The following is a 22497-nucleotide window of genomic DNA, read 5'->3' as shown; positions in this document are numbered from 1 at the left end:
TTTCACTATATGTATATATATTGAATCATTGTGCTGTACATCTGAACTAATGTCATATGCCAATTACATCTCAATTTAAAAAAAAAACCCTTTTAAGATGTCACAATGTTAAAAACAAAAAGTTAGGAAATCTACTTACCACCCCATCACAGTAAAGTTGAGTCACACGAACATAGTCACTGGACATAAAGTCAGGAGCAAAGACACAATCATCCACATAAGGGCAATCTTCTAACAAGGCATAATCTGCTACAGTGACATTTCCCAGAGCAAAATCATCCATAGTACACCATCCTAAGGACACAACACAAATCCTCATCAATGGTTAAAGCACTTGAGAGGCTATGAGACGCAGTTTCCTAGCTTCTATGGTGTATTAGAAAAAAACTTGGAACTTATACCCCAAGGAAAGAACCCCATTAAGAACACTCAGCTCTGGAAGATTCTCATCCTGGCATTTGCTACTCTTTCCCCTTGATGCCCTTCAAAGACCAGTTTAATCTATTTCTTCTTAGGTTCAAAGAGTCACCATCTCTCTTCTGCATTTAATTGCTTACATGTCTTCCTTAGATAGAGGACAACTAAGGGCATCTTGTTCACCTATGTGCCAGGCACCTGCTAAGCCCTCAAATAAGTGTCTGCTGAATGAGCAAAAGACATCGTTCCACTGCTGCCCTTTTACCCCATCTGCTGTGACTGTGTCTGTGAAATAGGCTATTTCATCACACACAAACTTGGCCACATGCTCAACCTCCTGGCTGGGACTAAATCCTGATGCCACTGAGAAAATAGTTTCCTATCAGCTGTTCCTATTCTCCTATCCACGCCTCAGTTGTGTTTCTGTCTTAGGCAAAAGGGCAGAGCTGAAGAGTTATGTCAACCCCTAACTCCTCAGAGCCGCATCCAGACCTTCCATCCTCCTCGCAAGCACTTCTAGTGCTCTCACAACTACTACAACACAGTCAGCACTGCTAGACTGCAGCAGTGGACAAAACCCTCACATTAACAACCACATTTTAAAAACAGTTATGTCGATGGAGAGAAAGGGAAATTAGAGCTGGAGTTTCAGACTAAGGCCTTTTTCCTGAAGAAAGTTCAATAATAAAAATGGATAGCTATCAGAGAATAGCTACAAAACCTACATATCAATGAAAAAAAATGCAGCATTACTTCTACTTCTTGCCCAAGTAATGGCTTTCTTTCCCTGTCATTGCCAGCACCGTCATTAACACCGTTTTTTAGTATCTTTTCATATCACCACCATTATCCACTCTTGTTAGAATAAACCAAGTTTCTTTTTTCTTAAGCAAGACCACCATCAGTCCTTGAAAAACACAACTGTTTCTTTAATCCATCCTTATTATGTCCAATTTGCTGTAAAACAATCTCACAACATCAGAAGTGAAGAGCAGTAACAGTCTTCCTAGCAAACATGTTGTACCAAGCATTTTACATGCGCCATCGCATTAATCCTCACAGCAATTCTTCGCAGGTCCAATTAGCATCATCTCCACTGTACACATGGGAAACATTCACAGCAAATTTAAGTAATTTGCTCAAGGTCACCAAGCTAGGGAGGTTTCAAACCTAGGTCTTCTGATTCCATGGTCTCTCCTCTCAAACACGTTTCACTCAATCTACGTTTCCTCATCATTGCCACTTAGTTACCTCTTGGTTGCTGTCATGTTAAAGAACACTGGTAACTGGTTCACAGTGCCCCCTCTCTCCTCCAAACGCTACCATCATCCCAGCCACATCAAGGTCCACGTGAATGACTCCTTCAAGACCCTCGCCTTGCAGTGTAACCACATCCTCACCTAAAATGAACGTCACTGTCCACCTCACCTAGGCTCTTCCTTGACAAGGCCACACCTTGGATGAGTGCCCACGTCTAAACTAGTTTTTTAAGTTTTTTACTCTGCTTAGCTTCTCTCTGACCACGGCCAAGAGTCATTATGGGTCCTGTCTCCCTACCCACTACCACATTCTTCACCCTCATCAAGAATTCTTCCAATTTCTCCCAATCAAATCCTCCATTCTCATTCATTTTCAGTTTCCTAACATTGGATTTCCACTTCCATCACTCTAGGGAAGCTGTTTCAATAAAGTCATTAGTGAGCTTTTACAGTAGACTGGAGATCTCCGATGCCCTGAACCTGACCTATTCTGGATGAACAGTATTTCCAGGGTTTAGAGAATTTAACTCCAAAAGTAAACAATGACTAGAAAAAATAAAAAGACATTTCAGCACCTAAAGTATGGCACGTAATATGGGATATATGCTGTTCTGGGGAATATATACACTTTTAAGCTCATTTGTCTTACAAATGATTTTTGTGCATAAATACAGAAAGAGCCAAGAACTGTCTGTCACAGCCCACAAATCAGCATCATGGCATCGGTTACAAAACAGTTAATGTGCTCATACCTGGCAGACTGAGCCACTGTGACATCATGCTGGTCATTCATAGCCTGGCATATCTCATCAACACCATGCCCTACACCAACTGTACCATGCTTATGACACAGGTATTACCTTTATTATCTATTTTTTTTTAACCAGAGAGGCGATGTGGCATAGTGGTTAAGAGCATGGACTCTGGAACCAGACTGCCTGGGCATGAATCCTGGCTCTTGCATTTCCTGAGTGTGTGATCTTGGGCAAGTTACTCAACCTCTCTAGGCTTCAGTTTCCTCAACTATCAAATGAGGTCAGTAATACTACCCACCTGATTAATGAGGTCACACATTTAAAGTGCTGTGAAGAGCACATGGCACATAGGAAATGCTGAAAGTATCAGCTATCGTTAACATTAATGTTAGACAACTATGGTTTTAATCTACTTCCTGGATGCTTCCAACTAAATGGTCTCCCTTAATTTTGCTAAGTCCAAAGAGCACTTTTCAGCTTACAACTTACTTGACGCTGTTGACCACTTCCTCCTTCTCAGAACTCTTCATTTGGACTCCAAAGACCATCTTCTCCTGGTTCTCCTCCTATTCTTCTGGCTGCTCTTCCTCAGTCTCCATGGGCTCTTCTTCTCCATTCCCCGCCACCCAAATGTCAACTCTCTCTTCTTCTCATGCTTACTCTCTCCACCACACCCACGGCTTAAAACAGCACTTTCTGAACTTCCCCATCATTTGCATAGCTTCATCACAGTTTTTGCCATTTCCACAGACCATATGTATTTTAGGTACTTAATATTCTTCTTTCATTGGGCTCACTTGGCCTAAGTGATTAATATTCATGACATTATAGATTTGAAGTACAGCTTATGTTCTTCAGACATATTAAACTCCTAACTATCGAAAAATGGTTGAGTGTTCATCTATGCACCACTTTAAATTATCTTATACTCCCTGTAGCAAATAATGGCTGAAATGTCCAAATGTTGAAAACGCTCAAATTCTCTCCAGGCTGGATTGCATCTCATTACTTCTAGAAACTCCCTGTCAACTGCTAATGGATCTTAACCAAGATGTCCCACAAGCCTCTCAGATGCACTAAGTTCAAAAACACACTTATCTTTTCTTCTCAAGAATAAATGGAACCAAGTTCTTTCCTCTTTCTGTATGTTACCAGTTAACTGCTCTACATGCCACCTGCTTACCCAAACCAGAAATCTGGAGGTCAAGCTGGACTCCTCAGTCTCCTTCAACATTCCTACCCAATGTCATTCTGACTCCTCCAAGTCCACACACACACACACACACACACCTCTTCATGCCCATGCCTTAGCTGTAGCTTCATCTTAACCTCCTCTGAACTACTTTAGCAAGCAGTCTCCTAACTGGGGACTTACCGTCAATCTCAGCATCTTCTAAAACCCTGACAATAACATTTTACTGCTTAAAATAATTCGGCAGCTTTTCTTCATCTTCAGAATGAAGTGCCAACTCCCTACTATACAGCGCAAAAGACCTCTGTAATCCTGTTCCTGAGTTCTCTAGCCACTCCAAGACATGCCATGCAGAAGCCAGACAGACTCAACTGCTAGTCATTCCTAAACACACCTTACTCTGCAGTCAGAATGCCTACCAGTCCTCAATGCTTGATTCTAAGAAGCATTTCCTGAACTTCCCACTACCACCAAGTTGATTTCTGAACCTCTTCTCTGTAAGCCCAGAACACCCTGCTCATTATCCTTTTGGCAGCAGCTCTCACACGGGTCATTATAGGTGTCTCTCTGTAGGTTCACTATGGGTCTAGAGGGTACATGGTGCCCTACTCATCTTGATTCCCTACTTCGGTGTTCCCCAAATTTTTTATTCACATTCCCCAAAGTATGAACACTTTGTCAAATCCACCTGCCAACTGTGCTATTAGTCACTTAATATTTTCATTTAGAATAACTCAACTTTTAACCCAGATGTAAACTTTTTTCAGTAGAAAATTTGATATCGCCAAGAAATCTCAAGTTTAGTAGGACAGAATTTTTTTCTAATACAAACTAAAATGAATACATTATAAAAACTAAATACTAATGTAAAGGACCTCTGGTCCTAATAGGAAAACAAAGAAGATGCTAGATTTTTTTAATTTTGAAACTCTGCTGAGCTCATAAAAATATGCAACATTTAAAGCCACCCCCTCGCCAAAAAAAACAATGAAACTCTAGCTAAAAACTCAACCTGATAATTAAGAACAAATCTTTATGCCAATGGCAGTAGTGGGGTCAGGACACTGAGCCACAGGCCATAAGCAAAGTGAGGGAACCAAAAAGTGGTCCCACGTGAAGCTCCCCGCCAAAGCTGATACGAATCCTTTCAGACGCTCAAGATTCCCACAGGGGAAGATTAATCAAATAAGAGTCCATAACTGAAAATCACTAGGCACAGGAGATGACACCACCATGAGGAAGGCAAAAACAACACAAAACAAGCAATGAGCTTAGACCCCTAAGGACAGGAGATGCTGGGATTGCCAGATACAGTCTACAGAATATCTATAGGTGAAAAAAAGTGAGCAAGCAACATGAGATTATTTTAAAAAATGACTGGGTATAACTAAAAAAAAGCACTTTGAGAAATTAAAAATATAATTGTTAAAAGTAAAAGAAAATAAAACAGATGGCTCAAAGAGAAGATTAGGCACAGCTGAAGAGAAAACTGATGAATAAGAAGATGTGCCTGATAAAATTATCCAGCACTGTAAGTCCTGGTAAAGATACAAGGAAATGAAAAATATGAAAGATGAAAGTAAGTGATCTGGAAATGGTGTTATATACATTAAATTCCTGGAAAAAGTTAAATTTCTGGGTGGAGAAAAATAGGTAAAAGAATATTTAAAGAACAAATGGCTCAGAATCTTGTAGACCTCATGAAAAATAAAATTCAGAATCAGGAAACACTTATATCCCAAACGGGATAAATAAAAATTAATCACTATCTAGACTCAAAAGTGAAGATATAACACCAAAGACAGAAAATCCAATGCAGCTGGAAAAAAAAGAATATTTTCTTCAAATTACCATAATTAAAACTGGTAGCAAACTTCACATGTAAAATAATATACTCGCCAGATAAGCAGAAAATAAAGTATCAACCTAGATCTGTATACCCATCAAAATTACCTCTGAAGAAAAAGATAAAATAATTTTAGATAAAAAATGAGTTGACCACAACGAGACTTGAACTAACTTCTTTTTTTTTTTTTGTCTTTTGTTGTTGTTGCTATTTCTTGCGCCGCTCCCGCGGCATATGGAGGTTCCCAGGCTAGGGGTTGAATCAGAGCTGTAGCCACCGGCCTACGCCAGAGCCACAGCAACGCGGGATCCGAGCCGCGTCTGCAACCTACACCACAGCTCACGGCAACGCCGGATCGTTAACCCACTGAGCAAGGGCAGGGACCGAACCCGCAACCTCATGGTTCCTAGTCAGATTCGTTAACCACTGCGCCACGACGGGAACTCCTTGAACTAACTTCTAAAAATACCAATTAAACACAAATTATCTGAATGGATTAAAATAAAAACCGGCTATATAGTCTTCAACAGAAAATCTAAGGACATGAGAAAAGTGACAGTAAAATAAAGGAAAATGTTATTCTAGGAAAATTACTACCAAAAGAAAGGTAGGATAGGCAAAACAGACCCTGAGACAGGAAACAAAATTAGGCAGAGAGAGAATCACAACATAACAGAAAAGGTTCAACCCACGAGGAAAACGTTTAGCCTGCATGTACCTAATCCATCTCAAAATACAAAAAAGAAAAATTCTAAGAGCTACAGGAAATCTGTTAGAAGGTAACAGTAGAAGACTGCAACACATTTCTCTTATAACAAGTCAAACAAATGAAAATTAGTAAAGACAGTCTCAACAATACAAATTGCAAGCCTGATCTAATAGACACACATAGAATGGCTATTCTGACTCCCTATGCACAAGGCCAAAAAGCAAGGGCAGACAAATGTTTTTAGAAAGATAAAATACATACCACATTCTCTGACAACACAATTTAAGAAATGAATGACAAAAAGGAAAAATATTATACAGAAACATTTGGGAATTTTAAAATACATAAAACGTAAGTCAAAGAAGAAATCAAAATAGAAATTTTAATAACACTTAAATTTCAAAGTTAATGAAAATACCGTACACTAAACCATTTTACATAAAGCAAAAATGAACTTTAAGGAAGTGTATAGCTCTACATGCTTATAGAAGGAAACAGGAATGGCTGAAAATAAGTTAATCATGCAAGTTAGAAAAATAAAAAAACTCATAGAGGAAAAGGAAGGGAATCATAAAGGGGGGGGGGATCAATGAACTAAAAACCAAAAACGAAATTGAGATAATTAAGCCAAAAATTCATCCTTTGCCAAGATTAATAGACAAACTTTTGGCAAGATTAATGAAGAAAAAAGCCACACAAACAATATTCTGAGAAAAGAGATCATAATTATAAATAAAATCTCATTAACAAAGGAATTAAGATAATACCATGAATTTGATGTCAATAAACCTAAAAACTGTGTTGAAATAACAAATTTCTACCACTTACCAAAAATAAAGAAATGGAAAACCTAAAACCGTATCATTATTCAACTGATAATTAGTACTATTTTTCTTAAATCACTGCTAAATTATTAACAACTTATACACATGGAAAATTAGATCCAAATGATCTCACAGATAAATGCCACCAACACCTTTAAAAAACAAAACACTCCAATCCAAACTGTCCTAGGGGAGAGAAAAAGAGGAACTACTCTCTAATCAGCATAAAGCCAGTGTAACCTGAATAGCAAAATCAGACAAGATTCAAAAACGTCAATAAAGACAAATGACAGGTGATTTCATTCATAAACAGAAACAAAAACCTAAATAAAATATTAGAAAACTCCATCCAGTAGTTCCTAACAATCCATCAAGGTCAATTTGGGTTTGTCTTAAAAATGAATGTAAGAATTAAGAATTTTAAAATATGTAAATTAGAATCCATCACACCTTAACAAATTAAGAGGAGAAAAACTACAAGGTATTCTCAATGGATGCAGAAAAGCTTGTGATTAAATTGCAAGTAAAGATTTCCCTAACTTAATAAAGAGTATTTAAAGGAACTTGCAACAACCATTTTTAATGGGGAAACATTCACTTTAAAATCCAGAATAAGACATGTATGCCCACTGCAATCACTCCTAATGAACAACCCCAATCACACCCACTGGGCATAATCTAAAAGTGTGCCAGCATATTAAGAAAAAAAAATTAAAAGAGAAAATAATTGGAAAGGAAGAATCAAAAGTGTCATTATTTACAAGTGATATAATTATCCACCTAGAAAACCCAAAAGAATTACAGAAAATATCAGAATAGTAGTTTATCAAGTGGATGACTAAAGATGAATGTAAAAAAATCCATTAAATTTCTACTAATAAACAGAAAATAGAACCTAAAAAACATCATTTGTACTAGCAATAAAATTACTAGAAACATCAGAATAAACACTTTAATGTTAGATATGTAAGGAAAAACTTACAAAGCTATATTAAAAGACATTACAAACCCAAATGAATGGAAATACATACCTCAAAATCTTAAAGATTTCAAGTCCCCCAAATTGATTTCAATCATTCCAATTAATTCTGAAAGTGTTTTTCACGTCATATAACAAGCTGATGCTTCCAAGAACAAAGGTCTAAGAACAAATGAGACTCAAGTGCCCCGCAGATCTCAAGATTTCAGATACTTGAAATACATACCCAGATACTACAGCTTTACCTAGAGTATCAGTAACAATGAAAGTGTGGTATCAACACAGAGACAGACAAGTGGACAAGTGGCATTAAAAGGCAAGCCAGAAACAGACCCATGCTAATAGAAACTAAATATGTAAAAAAGGTGGTTTCAGCAGATCACTGCTGAATAGAGGGCCACTTCAACATACATGGTATGAGGTCAACTGTAGCCACATGGGGAAAATGAATGTGGATCATTACCTCACACCATACACAAATATCAGTACCAGATGGCTTAGGAACTTAAGTGTGAGAGGCATCACTTTAAAACTTCTAAAAAGAAACACAGGAGGATGTATTTATAATCCCAGGGCAGGGAAAACTTCCGATTAGATTACATTAAGAATTTCTGTTCACCAAAATACACTGTAAAGAGTGAAAAGACAGACCATGAACTGGAAGAAGCTATTCACAATGCATATACTCAAAAAAAGATTGGTGTTACCAGCTTTTTTAATTTTAAAAGACCACCCAATAGAAAGATGGGCAAAAGATACGAACAGGTATTTCACAAAAGGGAAACAGATGGTTCACAGACAAATGAAAAAAGGCTCAAACTCACTAGCAATCAAAGAAATGCAAATTAAAACCACAATGCACATCATTTCGTATCCATTTGACAGGCAAATATGAAGTCTAAGAGTAACAAGTGTTGAAGAGGATACAGATCAACTATAACTCTTTCACAGGGCTAATCAAAGTATATAAATTGACAAAACCGTTTGCAACGTACAAGCTGGTACAACCACTTCAGAAAACAATTTGGTATCATTTTGTCAAGCTGAACATTCATACCCCTTAACCCAGCAATTCCACTTCTAGTAAATAGCTTACTGCAGTGGTATTCCAACATTCTTTTAGTCATAAACCACGAAAAACAAATCACACTCTTCACAGCTAAGATTTCAGCCCTAAGTATAAATAATTGCAATGGATGAATTTCTAGAGTCTCATAGTGACATTTTAAAATAAAACTAACATATCATTGGTTTAAAACGTCATAACTATTACAGCATAGAGTTGATCAAAAATAACTAGTATATATGCTGATAATTAAACATAAAAGTTACATTTTATTGGAAAAGCAGCTTTTGTGGAGCTGGGAGGTGCCTAAATTAAAAGAGGCATTCCCTAACCCTATACGGCTGCATGTACTTTAAATTATCCCTTTATTTTCCACGGACAGTTTTTCGCTTGGGACATCACCCCGGTAAGATTCCTTCTGGGTGAGCAGAAGTACTACTGAAAAGGGAAGGTGGGAAAGCATAAACCAGAAGACATGTCTATGGCACACCTCAGGCATCACCAATTTTAGGATAAGGTACACATGAAATTTAATGATCTACAAATTGATTCATTAATATCACTTGTGCCCATGTACTCCTTGGAAACTCTTCATTACTCCCCCAACCCCAGCCCGGGAAGTCATTATGCCCCATTGCGAAAATGAGAGAAATTCTTGCAACTGTGTACTGGAAGATATGTACAAGGATCTTCAAAATAGCAAAACCGAGAAACAATCAAAATGTTCAACAGAAGAATGCAAACACTGTGTTATATTCACCCATGGAATATGACACAGCTGTGAAAACTAATGACTTACAACTGTACTGAATGTCAGTGACTCTTAGAAACATAACCTTGAGTGAAATAAGCCCCAGAAAGCTGTATACAGTATTTCTTTCTTAAACTCAAAAGAATAGAAACCATACAATACATTATTGAAGGATATATACATATCTGATCAAATTAATTTTAAAAAACCAAGGAATGACACACAATTCAGGATAGTAGTCACTCTGGAGGTAAGTACATTCAATGTCAGTCATTCTGATTCGTGGATTGGTGGGTTGAAAGGTGTTCATTTTATTGTTTTGCTTCACAACTTGCATATATGTTACATATTTTTTAAAGTATCAAATATTACATTAAAAAGGAAAAAAGATTTTAAAAAGCCATTTATCATATGCAAACAAGTAATTAAATCACCTCACCTGCCACTAGAAGTATACATAACATACCATGGAAATTGTCTTTACATCGACCATAAGAACTGATACATTAGGTACAAAATCAATATTTACTGAAATTAACCTTATGAGAACCAAATGAGATAAAGACTGAGCCAGTTAGCTGTGAGAAATGAACCCATGGGCTGACACAGGACTAGAGCAGAAGCCAAGGTGGCTGCAAGCAAATTTAGCCGCAAGCTAAGGTTGTAAAGAGGCTGGTCAGTAAAGAGAAGGCAATAATGTACAAGCCGGGTACCACAAAGTGTCAGCAAGGATGTGAGGAACTGGGTGTCCTCACTCAATACCAGTGATTAGAGTGAAAATTAGTGCAACCACTTTGACAGCTTTTGTGCTATTTGATTAAGTTGAAGATGCACATATCCAACTACCCAACAAATCCACTAAGAGGTGTATTTTCTGGAGAAACTTCCAAACGTGTGCACAAGCAGACAAGTACAAAGGTGTGTATTGCAGGATTTTGAGAGTCAAAAACCGGAAACTTCAAAGTCCATCAATAGGAAAATGGATAAAGTAAATTATGGTATATTCATACAATGGAATTCTATACCAGCAATTAAATTGAGTGAACCAAGCATAATTATTCAACTTATTCATATATTAATCTGAAAATGTGATGCTGATCAAAAAAAGCAAGTTGCAAAAAGATACATACCGTTTAATACCATTAAAGTGTAAAACACATAACACTACATACTGTTCATGGATTCACCGTGATCCAAGTATAAAATATGCAAAGAAATAATATACACAAACCCAAACCCTAGGGTGACTATCCCTAGGCAAGGAGGGGGAGGAACCTAAGAGCACCTCCAATATCTGCAATTTTAGATCCTTTAATAATAATAAAAAAAAATCTGAAGTAAATTTGGCAAAATAATTACATCTGTAAATCCTAGTCATGGATTGGTTAGATTCCTGCTGTTATTTCATAGGTGAAATATCCAGAAGTTAATTAGTCAAGGGTAAGAAAATTAGGCAAGAGTAAGAAAACTCAGCAAATGAATAGCGAGAAACAGACACCAAAACGCAGCCCTTGAGCGCAGAGCACAAACCTTTGAGCAAAAGCAGTTGGGTCTCATAGGTTCGATGTTTCCTTCCCTGTGTATCCTTGTAATAAATTCCATTTGCCTTAGGATAAAATGCAAATTTCTTCCAAGACGAAATGTCCTAACTAGAGTTGTAACTACCAGAAAACTGTCCCCAAGGGAGGAGTACAATATGTAACATGTCTCTACCTTGTTTCCCCAGCCAGGACACTGGGCAGAACCAAGAGAGGTAATTTATGTGAACGCCATAAACACTACATGAACCGTTAGGTATTATCAAGAAAGCCCAGGATCGGCTAGAATGTATTTACCCAGTTGTCGTGTACATATGTTTTGGAAGGAGTCTGCAATTGAAGGGCTTTGAGCGTCCAGGGCTCCTCTGAATCAAGGTACGTCACACTGGTACCTGCCAATATTCACCTACGCCTTGGCTCCATTTTTGGCCCTCGGCCTCCTTATTCCGTCCCAAAAGGCTGGCTTGACTAGCCCTACTTGACATCTTAAACACTCTGGAACAGCTGGCCAGACCCGCTGCGGTCCCCCCTCCTTATTAGCGTCGGGGGGAGGTAGGATGCTCCGAAAAGGCGAGGGGAGGAGAGAGGGTTGGGTTTTCTCCCCCCCCCCCAATTCCCCTCCACGGACTCGGCAGCCATTCTCACGAAAACAGGTGGCGCAGATAGAAAGAACACAAAACACAGAGAACAGGGCGTGCAAGAACGTTCACGAACACTCGCGAACGAACACCCGAAAACAGATCACGCACTTGACAGGTCCAGGAGCAACAGGCGCGCGGGGACACACGAGGACGCATTCCCCCAGCGGACGATGCTGCAGCTAGGGTCACGACTGCAGGAGGCACGGCCACGCGCGCGTGGGGCGCGCACCCCCCCGGAGAGGGGCAGTGACACAAAAGGGGGGGCCACCCACACTCCCGGGGGCGCCCACGCCATCGACGAGAAAAACCTGCGCAGACACAAAGGGGCCGAGAGGGGACCCACGGGCGCGTGCCCACGCGCTCGGGCCGGTGCACGCCCCCGCACAGAGCGGACCGAGGGTGTGCAAGCGGCCGGGAGTGCGCACACAAAGGGGCTACTCCCACCCCCGCACAGAAGCCCAGAGGTGACCACATTTGCAGAAAAGGGACACGAGACAAAGGGGACACACCCGCTAGGGCCTACAAAGGCTGCCACACACACACCCCTAAGGCACCGGCACTCAACCCACGCACACTGCGGGCACCACAGCCAACGACGCGGGGCGACGCGCACACACCCACACTCACCACACACCCACGGAGGGGGTGTGGAGGGCCCCTCTCCCCGGGCATCTCCGCTGCAGCGCGACAAGGTGACACATCCGGGAGCCCTGCCGCGCGCCAGGTGTGCACTCACCGGGGCCGGCAGCCCGCGAGCCTCGGACGCGGGCCGCCGCCGCCGCCGCCTCGGGCCCTCCACGTCAGCCAGCTGGCGGCGGAGAGCGGGCGGCTGTGCAGGCGGCAGACGCGTCACGTGGGCTGCAACGCACATGCGCCGTCGCACCGCCCGGCCCCCACCTCCGCGGCGACCAGCCCAGCGATCCCGCCGGCCCCCGCGCTCGCGCGCTTCTGCCCAACGAGGGTCGCGGTGCGCCTGCGCGCGGGCGGGGGTTGCGTGGTGACTCGGCCTTTCTCGGTTTTTCTGTGCTCTCGCACCCTGAGGCTCCCTGGTCAGCGCCTGCGCAGCGGACTCAGTGCGGAGGTGGCGGAACTGTTGGGAGTGGCCGCGTGGGCCCAAGGTCTAGGGCCACCCGCGCCTCTCATCCCCAGGTTGAAATGAGAACGAAAACCCCGCGAGAGGGCAGGGCACGTTCCTGGGCACCCAAAGCCCCGGCCTGGAGAGACGGGGCACGCCTCCTATCCTGCCCTGCCTTTCCCTTCCCTTTTCGCACCAAGGCGAAGCCTGCAGAGCTGGAGCGGAATCAGTCCCTCCCCTGCTCCCCCGCTTCCCCGATCCTCCACTGCAGGCTATGCGCGCTCTGATGCGTGTGCTTGTGTGCGCGTGCGGTTTGGGGGCTGGTTGCGCGTGCAGGCGAGGTATGGGTGCTCGTGTACACCACTGTGCGGGCAGTCTTGTGTTGGAGGTGTGTGTGCGCAGGGTGGTTGTTTGCAGTGGTTTAGGCTGGGAAATAAACTGCAGAGGCTGCGCCTGTAGCAAAGCGATGAGGTTATAATAGACCAATGGTGAAGAGGAGTGAATCACTGACAGATGATTGTGTTTTTTTTCCCCACAGATTTCCAAAAGCCACAGGGAAAATGGTGGAAAATTCACCGTCGCCATTGCCAGAAAGAGCGATTTATGGCTTTGTTCTTTTCTTAAGCTCCCAATTTGGCTTCAGTAAGTACTTTCCTGATGGAAGGCCAGGTCCATTCTCTGGAGTTCAAGGACAAGGAAATGATTGCGTTTGTTTATAGAATATGCACACGTGAACTGTGACTCTTTCTACCTTTGTCTCTTCTTGAGAAAACCTGAAGGGAGCTCTTGTTTGTTCAGAGTGTTCTATATGCCAGACATTAGCGTAAAATATTTAATCTCAAATATTTATGTAGCACCAGACAGGATTGCCAGGTGAATGAAACCTGGTCCCTGCCCTTCAGGAGGTGACGGTTTTGTAGACAAGACATGAGTAAATCTGCAGTTAACACTGTGTTAAGTGCTGTGGGGACCCAGCAGAGAGACGAGACATTAAACTAGAAAATCAGAGTTAGCTTTCTCCCAGGGAATTTGTCTTCAGCATTAAGAAGGAAGAAGCTGGAAGGCCTTGAGCAAAGGCATGGTGGGGCTTGGAAATAAGTAATGGTTTGGCCCTTGTGGGAGCTAGAGAGCGACAGGAATCAGGTTAAAGAAGGCAGCTGTGCTTTACATTCCCAGATCTCAGGAGTTCCTGATGTGGCGCAGCGGAAAGAAATCCGACTAGTATCCATGAGGATTTGGGTTAGATCCCCGACCTTGCTCAGTGGGTCAGGAATCCGGTGTTGCCATGAGCTGTGGTGGAGGTCGAAGACGAAGGTCTGATTCAACCCCTAGCCTGGGAACTTCCCTATACCACAGATGCAGCCCTAAAAAGCAAAATAAAATAAACATTCCCGGATCTCAGTTGGTCCCCATAAGGATCCAAGCCTCGTCGGTGACGACAGCTCACCACTTTTGACTGGATCCTGACCCATTGAATGAGGCCAGGGATCAAACCCGAATCTTCATGGATACTAGTCCGATTCGATTCCAGTGCAGCACAACGGGAACTCCAACAGTGTTCTTCAGGTTTATTTTGGTTAGCAAAAAGAGATACTAATGTAGTCTTTCACAAACTCGAAATGGCTTAAAGCAAACTTTTGAAAAACGGGAGATAACTTGTGCTTATTAAATGTTAGCTGCTGCTGCTGCTGTTATCAGCGTCATCGTTTTTATAAATCCATGTTCTAAGAGAGTTTGAAAGATTAGAAGCTGTACAAATAAGTAGGTGACTTTAAGACCTAAATCCAATAGTACCCACAACCAGCAAATAATTCAGCAAATTTTTCTTGCATACTTACCATGTGCCAGGCACTGTTCCAGTCAAGGGAGGAGCAAAACAGCCCAAAATTTTCTGCTTTCATAGACTTTTCATTCTGCTGAGGGGAGAAAGCCAGTGGACAGATTAAATAAGTAAAACATGGAGTTCCCAACATGGCTCATCAGAAGCGAATCTGACTAGCATCCATAAGGATGCAGGCTCAATCCCTGGCCCCACTCAGTGCATTAAGGATCTGGCACTGCCAGGAGCTGTGGTGTGGGCCGAAAATGCGGCGTGGGGCCCGAGGTTGCTGTAGCTGTGGTGTGAGCCAGCAGCTACAGCTCCAGTTCCACCCCTAGCCTGGGAACCTCCATATGCTGTGGGTGCAGCCCTCAAAAGACAAAAAAAGACCAAAAAACATGTAGAATGTCAGATGGTGATGGAAGAAAGAAGGATAAGGCGTGGGAGGAAATAAGGCGTTGCTGTTGTAAATACAGCAGTCAGGAAATGCCTCGGTCAGACGACTTTTTTTAAGCACAAAAATGAAAAGTGACAGTTAGCCATGTGGAGAAAGAGCCTCCCAGACAGAGACTAGCCAGTGGTTTCAGGGAACAGGTAGAGGTCGGTGAGGTTGAAACCTGCGGCAGTGAGGCAGAAAGTAATAGGATAGAGGAGGTCAGAGGCCAGTACCCAGCAGCTATGATGAAACTAGGTGGTGGGTATGGGGGCGGGGATGTTACATGACTATCTCAGTGCATTATGAGTTCCCGCCATGGCTCAGTGGGTTGAGAACCTGACCAGTATGAGGATGTAGGTGAGATCCCTGGCCTCACTCGGTGGGTTAAGGATCCGGCATTGCCATGAGCTGCAGTGTAGGTCACAGACATGGCCCAAGTTGCTGGGGCTGTGGTGTAGGCCGGCAGCTGCAGCCCCTTTTTGACACCTTATGCTGCAGGTGTGGCCATTAAAAAAAAAAAGCTGATTGTCTTAATCTGCTCAGGCTGCTGTCGACCATTTGGCTGAAACCATAAATGTTTATTTCTCAGAGCTCTGGAGGCAGGGGATTAGCCCTGGGGATTAGGGTTCCAGCATATTAACTGGGGGTGGGGAGACATAAACACGCAGTCCCTACCAGTAGTTGCAGATTGTGATAATGGCTTTGAAGGAAGTAAAGTGAAATGACAAGCAGTAATGAGGGTGTCACACAGCTGGAATCGCAGGTGATTTGGGGAAAGCCACTCTTAAGTGACATTTGAGCTGAGACATGAAGAAAGTGAAGGAAGCATCCCCACTGCAAGAGCCAGAGGAAGAGCTTTCCAGGCAGAAAAGGGTTAGGGTTAGGGTGCCCTGACCCTGGGTCTGCGAGGTTGTTGAAGCCCAGGAATGAGACACTGTCTGGAGCTGAAGCATAGTGCATTAAGGCTGGACACAGAGAGGTGGGCAGGAGCCGGACCGTGTGAGTTCCTGCAAGCCTAGGACGGAGTTTGGATTTTATTCTAAGGGCATCGAAAGATTCGAACTGACAAGTGATGTGGTCAGATTTGTGTTTTTGGAAAATCTCTCAATGCTGTGTGGAGAGTGACTGCTCTGGTATCTCTTTCGTCCAGGTAGAAGTTTCCAGACACCCACTCGGAGAGCCTGGGAGTCCTTCTCATTTGTGCTTTTCCCTCTCCCCCTGACTCCTTCATCTCTTCCTGCCACTGAGGCTGCTGGGGCCTCCGACTGCCTCTCTTCCACAGACACATCCTCACGCAGCAGTCACGGTGACGCACTTGAGGTCCAGACCTAAACGCCCCTGATGAAAACCTCTCTCTTGGTAGTTTGCTGTAACTTTAAATTGCAAACAGAATATCCAGTTGCACCCCTTGCCCGGAGCATAAAGTCCGTACTCCCCACTCAAAACTGTTCATGGTTTGGAACCTGTTCGCTTTTCCAGCTTGACCTCTCACAGCTTTGTACTCTATGCCCTGTCACTCCAAAACCACTTAGGGGTCCCCCAAAGATGTCGCCTCCCCCTTTTCTTTCTTTTCTTTTTTTTTTTTTTTTTGCTTTTTAGGGCTGCACCTGCAGCATATGGAAATTCCCAGGCTAGGAGTTGAATCGGAGCTGTGGCTGCCGGTCTACACCACAGCAGTGCAGGATCTGAGCCGCATCTGTAACCTACATAGGCCGCAGAGGCTACCTCTTTTGGGTTCACCAATGTATTACACACCCCTGACATACAGAATTCCATAGTACATATTTGTTGAGATGTTCATCCTCTATCATTGATGCAGGTAGTTTGCAATTTGTCTCTGCCACTTACCTTGGACAGATGATGTAACTACTAAGATCTGAGTTCATCCTCTATAAAAAAAAAATCATATAATACCTCATAGGGTTGTCTTGAGGATTAAATGAAATAATGCATAGAAAGTGCTTAGCAGCGTGCTTAGCCCACAGTAAGTACTCAGAGGTTAGCTGTTGTTTTTTGGGTTTTTTTGTGTGTTTTTTTTCTGTTGTTGTTGTTGTTGTTGTTGCTATTTCTTGGGCCGCTCCCGTGGCTTATGGAGGTTCCCAGGCTAGGGGTTGAATCAGAGCTGTAGCCACCGGCCTACGCCAGAGCCACAGCAACGCGGGATCCGAGCCGCGTCTGCAACCTACACCACAGCTCATGGCAAAGCCGGATCGTTAACCCACTGAGCAAGGGCAGGGACCGAACCCGCAACCTCATGGTTCCTAGTCGGATTCGTTAACCACTGCGCCACGACGGGAACTCCAGCTGTTGTTTTTATATAGAGACACAGTACAGGGTGCCAGAGACTTAGACTGTGGGAAGTCAGAATGTATTCCGGGAAGTGAGGGATGTTGTAGACCAGAGCAAGAGCAGATACCTTCACCTTTATGCAATTAAACTGTAATGATTTCAACGCCAGAGGGAGGAAGTCTTACGTATAAATCAAATTGCTAGGTGCTCTAGGATTCTAACAGTGGCTAAGGCATGATTTCTGCCCTTAAATTGCTTACCATGTAGTACGAGTAATGTGAGGTAAGACAGTTTTTAAATGACTTAGAGGAGGTGTTTAATGGGTATAGCGTTTTAGATTCACAGGATGAAAAAGCTCCAGAAATCTATTTCATGGCAATGCAAGTACACTTAACACCACTGAACTTTACGCTGAAAAATGGTTAAGATGGTAAATTTTGGAGTTTTTTTAACCTCAATTCTTAAGAATGACCAGCAGAAGGTGATTGTGATGTTATATGTTATAGGAATGGCACAGATAGGGATCTAGAACTAAAAGGAGAGGAAATTTCTGAGTTAATCAGGGAAGCTTCAAAGGAGCTTTTTTATCTGAACCTTGATAGATTGGATGCATGCCTTTACTAACCTTTTGTCCTTTTTTTTTTTTCCCCTCTTCTGTAGTGCTGTATCTTGTGTGGGCTTTTATTCCTGAATCTTGGCTAAACTCTCTAGGCTTAACCTATTGGCCTCAAAAGTAAGTTTAATATATTTCCTCAATAAAATAAAATTATCGTAATGCTGTTTTGAAGAATCAGATTTTTCTTTAAGAGAATGCAATTCTTAAATATTTATTCTTTTAAGGGAGTTCCCTGGTGGCTCAGCAGGTTAAGGATCCTGCATTGTCAGTGCTGTGACTGGTTACTGCTGTGATGCAGGTTTGATCCCTAGCCTGGGAACTTCCCCATGCTGTGGGCACTGCAAAAAAAAAAAAAAAAGCCTCCAAAATGAAACACACACGCAAAAAAGGAAGAAAATGGAGCTAATGCAAAGAACAGAGGAAGTTTTTAAAATAATGAAATCCTCAAAAATAATAAAAGATGGTAACTGTGAAACATCAGGATGCTATAAAATAGTGAATACTCAGAGAATTACTGCATTCAGAAATTATAACTGATGGCAAAATTAAAGTTTTAATTGAAGGGTTAGAAGAAAAACCAAAAGTAATCTCCACAAAGCAGAACAGAATAAAGCCAAATAGAAAGTAGAGAAAAGACGAGGAAATATAACAGTAAAAAAATCTCTTAGAAGTTACAGAAAGGAGTTCCCATCATGACTCAGCGGAAACGAATCTGACTGGTATCCACAAGGACACAGGTTCGATCCCTGGCCTTGCTCAGTGGGTTGAGGATCCAGCATTGCCATCAGCTGTCGTGTGGGTCACAGCCTTGGCTCGCATCTGGTCTTGTTGTGGCTGTGGTGTAGGCTGGCAATTATAGCTCCAATTCTGCCCCATATGCCGTGGGTGGAGTCCTAAAGAGAGAAAAGAAAAAAAAAGAAATTCCAGAAAGAGAAAACAGGGAGGAAGTTATTAAATAACATACCCAATAAAACATGTGAGACAGAGCACTTGATATATTGAGAGGCACAGTAGAATCCTGTCGTAGAATTTGAGGATTGAGTATTGATAGGGAACTGTATGGGAAACCAGGCAGACAAAAAGTAATAATTATTTGATTTCAGGAAAAACATGAAATTGCACAAGAAAACTTAATAACCGTTCATGAAGGTGCTCACTGCAAACATTATTTACATAGTTAACAATAATTTTTAAAAATTGCTGATAATGACCAGAGATTGTGATTTAAGTACAGTAAAAGGCTAAGAGTAAGGCGTGAAAGGAGCTCCCGTTGTGGCGCAGTGGTTAATGAATCCGACCAGGAACCATGAGGTTGTGGGTTCGATCCCTGGCCTTGCTCAGTGGGTTAAGGATCTGGCGTTGCTGTGGCTGTGGCGTAGGCCAGCAGCTACAGCTCCGATTCGACCCCTAGCCTAGGAACCTCCATGTGCCGCAGGAGCAGCCCTAGAAAAGGCAAAAAGACCAAAAAAAAAAAAAAAGAGTAAGGCGTGAAAGAGCTAAATTCTTCATCTCCGTATTAGGAAGTTCAGCGAAAATGTCTGAAATTGGAAAAAAAAATTCAAGAAATGAGTATGTTGTATAGAAACATGGGGGTAAGTACCAGAAGAAACAGCTTAGGTGCTCAAAGTGTTCCCTTTGGGGAAGTAAGACGCCAGGGTCCAGACGAGGGATACAGGATGGCATCTCCATTACAGGCCTTGTAGAACTATTTGACCGTCTTTCATGTAACATGTATTATTTTAATGCAAATGAAATTTAACTTTTAAAAGTATGTTGGTAATGAACCCTCGAGAACTGCAACTTTTCAGGACGTCTGTTACGTGATACTCCCTTCCGCAGATACTGGGCAGTTGCGTTGCCTGTGTACCTGCTCATCACGATAGTCATCGGTTACGTGCTCTTGTTTGGGATCAACATGATGAGTACCTCTCCGCTCAACTCCATTCATACAATCACAGGTAAATTTATAGCCAGGGAAGGTGCTGGGGGGAGGAGTGCGGTATTAACACTCTGTCAAGCAACCACGGAGCTCCTGCTGTGGTGCCCTGGGATCTGTGACGACTTGCAAGCACTGAGACTCAGGTTCAGTTCCCCGCCCGGCACAGTGGGTTAAGGATCCGGTGTTGGCTTAGGTCACAACTGCAGCATGGATCTTATTTCTGGCCTGGGAGCTCTATATGCCACAGAGCAGCCAAAATTGGGGGGCGGGGGGGGGCAGAGAAAGGAAAAAAGAAAAGCAACCAAAGCGTTCTCTAGTGGCTCAGCAGATTAAGGATCTGGGGTTGTCACTGCTGTGGCTCTGGTTGCTGCTGTGGTGCGGGTTTGAATCCTTTCAGCACAGCCGAAAGAAAAAAAAAAGAAACTAGGAGAAATAGATACGGTTTGCCAGAGGAAATGTTTACATGGCAGAAGTAAGCTCTCCTGCACATGCTGTTTATAGAACTAGTTAACAGGTGTATCTTCCCATAAAAACCGCAAGTATATAATAAGTTCCTTGGCAACTTTGCCTGAGAGAAACTTCTTTTATCCTGAGCAGGCCCTGTTGATCAAGGGGTACAAAGAGGTCCGTGCACACTTTGTCTGGGAGGAGGAATCTGGGGGTTTGCATCCTCGGAATCACAGTGTATACCTGCCCCAACTAAGTTGGTAGAAGAGCCATAGCATATTTTTGCAGTTTTTTGTGTTTTTTTAAGTTCTTTTATTTCGACTCCAAAGATTAAAATAAATGCAAGCTTACTTGGATTCTAGGAAGCAAACTATTTTTTAATTCCTGGTATGATGTTTTTACCTTTTCGGTATTTCTTTTATGATAATCTACTGTGTTCCCAGCATACTTGGCTGGAATTACCGCAAATAGACAATCTGTGCAAAGACAGGAGATTGTTAGGTTTGTGCAAATGATTGTACCAAATGCTTTAATGGTTTGGGGTGCTGATTTAAATATATTTACCAAGCCTGGGTGTAATCCTGTTCCTATGGGAAATATCCAGATGGGAATTGAATCATCACTGTAGAGTGGAATAATTTTTTTTTTTTTTTTTGGCTTTTCTAGGGCTGTACGCGAGGCATATGGAGGATCCCAGACTATGGGTCTAATTGGAGCTGTAGCTGCCGGCCTATGCCAGAGCCACAGCAGTGACAGAGCCAAGCCGCGTCTGTGACCTACACCACAGCTCAGGGCAACGCCAGATCCTCAACCCACTGAGCGAGGCCAGGAATCGAACCCGCAACCTCATGGTTCCTCGCCGGGTTCGTTGACCACTGCGCCACGAAGGGAACTCTGTATTATTAATTTCTTATCCAAGTTAAAGACTGCAAAAAGGTTGCTGGTTTTTATTCTCACGGGGCTGTTTCTTGTAGAGAGAGAATTTAAGTAGCCTTTTCATTATGTTCAACATGGTATTTGCTTTTTGACCCAAACATTAGCCTAGTGAACGATGCGGGTCACCCCACAAACCAGAGATACTGTAGATGAAATTGCCTGAGTGAACAGAGCCTTTTGTCCTCTTCTTACAGACAACTATGCTAAAAATCAGCAGCAGAAGAAATACCAAGAGGAGGCCATCCCAGCACTAAGAGACATTCCTATTAGCGAAGTAAACCAAATGTTCTTTCTCACAGCCAAAAAACTGTACACCAACAACTGAACCACTTGTGGACTAAGACTGGACATCGATTCTAAGGTTTTGATGTAAAAATTCAACCATAGTAATTTTGATTGTCTTTCTGATTAATATCCCGTATTGAAATGTTAAAAAAAATGTAACTTGAACTTTTCTTAGATTAAATTCTATTAATATTATAAATGTTCTCAAATAGTGGTCCCTAATGGACAGAATAATTAAAATACTGCATTACCATATGGCAGACTTTTGTTGTTGTTGTTGTTTGTTTTTTGTTTTGTTTTGTTTGTCTTTTTGTTATTTCTTGGGCCGCTCCCGCAGCATATGGAGGTTCCCAGGCTAGGGGTCGAATTGGAGCTGTAGCCGCCAGCCTACGCCAGAGCCACAGCAACGCGGGATCCGAGCCGCGTCTGCAACCTACACCACAGCTCACGGCAACGCCGGATCGTTAACCCACTGAGCAAGGGCAGGGATTGAACCCGCAACCTCATGGTTCCCAGTCGGATTCGTTAACCACTTCGCCACGACAGGAACTCCCACGTCAGACTTTTTAAAAAAGAAGCATCAGTAGAAGCAAAAAGCCCCTCCAGAAAGGCATGCATTCATATGGTAATTTTCAGAAGGCAGTTGTGTTCTTCCTGCTGTTTGTTCTGAGAACACAA

At 42.6% G+C, this 22497-nt stretch overlaps 2 protein-coding genes across 11 annotated transcripts in view; one reads left to right on the top strand and one right to left on the bottom strand.

Moving 5' to 3' along the window:
* The window catches only part of TTC3 (tetratricopeptide repeat domain 3), a 125817-nt gene extending 113005 nt beyond the window's left edge, over positions 1-12812 (bottom strand). For 2 of the 6 annotated variants that reach the window (XM_047796335.1, XM_047796354.1), the window contains exons 1-2: positions 2921-4345; positions 140-294 (exon numbers count right to left, since the gene is read on the bottom strand). In XM_047796335.1, coding sequence (XP_047652291.1) covers positions 140-283 — 144 coding nt within the window. In that variant the 5' untranslated portion in view covers positions 284-294; positions 2921-4345. Of the gene's footprint in view, positions 1-139; positions 320-2920; positions 4346-12604 lie in introns of those variants that run through there. The other 4 variants (XM_047796344.1, XM_047796318.1, XM_047796363.1 and 1 more) reach the window with 4 other exon arrangements.
* A 93-nt stretch (positions 12813-12905) lies between these two features.
* On the top strand, positions 12906-22079 carry PIGP (phosphatidylinositol glycan anchor biosynthesis class P). 5 transcript variants are annotated; one of them, XM_047796444.1, is made up of 5 exons: positions 12906-13126; positions 13591-13694; positions 18257-18329; positions 20052-20170; positions 21729-22079. In XM_047796444.1, the coding sequence occupies exons 2-5, from the start codon at positions 13613-13615 to the stop codon at positions 21857-21859; spliced, it is 405 nt and encodes a 134-aa protein (XP_047652400.1). In that variant the 5' UTR covers positions 12906-13126; positions 13591-13612; the 3' UTR covers positions 21860-22079. The 5 variants fall into 5 exon arrangements, with proteins under 5 accessions (XP_047652400.1, XP_047652378.1, XP_047652385.1 ...); XM_047796422.1 differs by having other exon boundaries at positions 13002-13058; XM_047796429.1 differs by lacking the exon at positions 12906-13126 and adding an exon at positions 13135-13393.
* The last annotated feature ends 418 nt before the right edge of the window (positions 22080-22497 follow it).

The sequence above is a fragment of the Phacochoerus africanus genome, chromosome 1, assembly GCF_016906955.1.
Source record: "Phacochoerus africanus isolate WHEZ1 chromosome 1, ROS_Pafr_v1, whole genome shotgun sequence".
NCBI lineage: Eukaryota > Metazoa > Chordata > Mammalia > Artiodactyla > Suidae > Phacochoerus > Phacochoerus africanus.
This window is presented reverse-complemented; position numbering and strand designations above follow the sequence as displayed.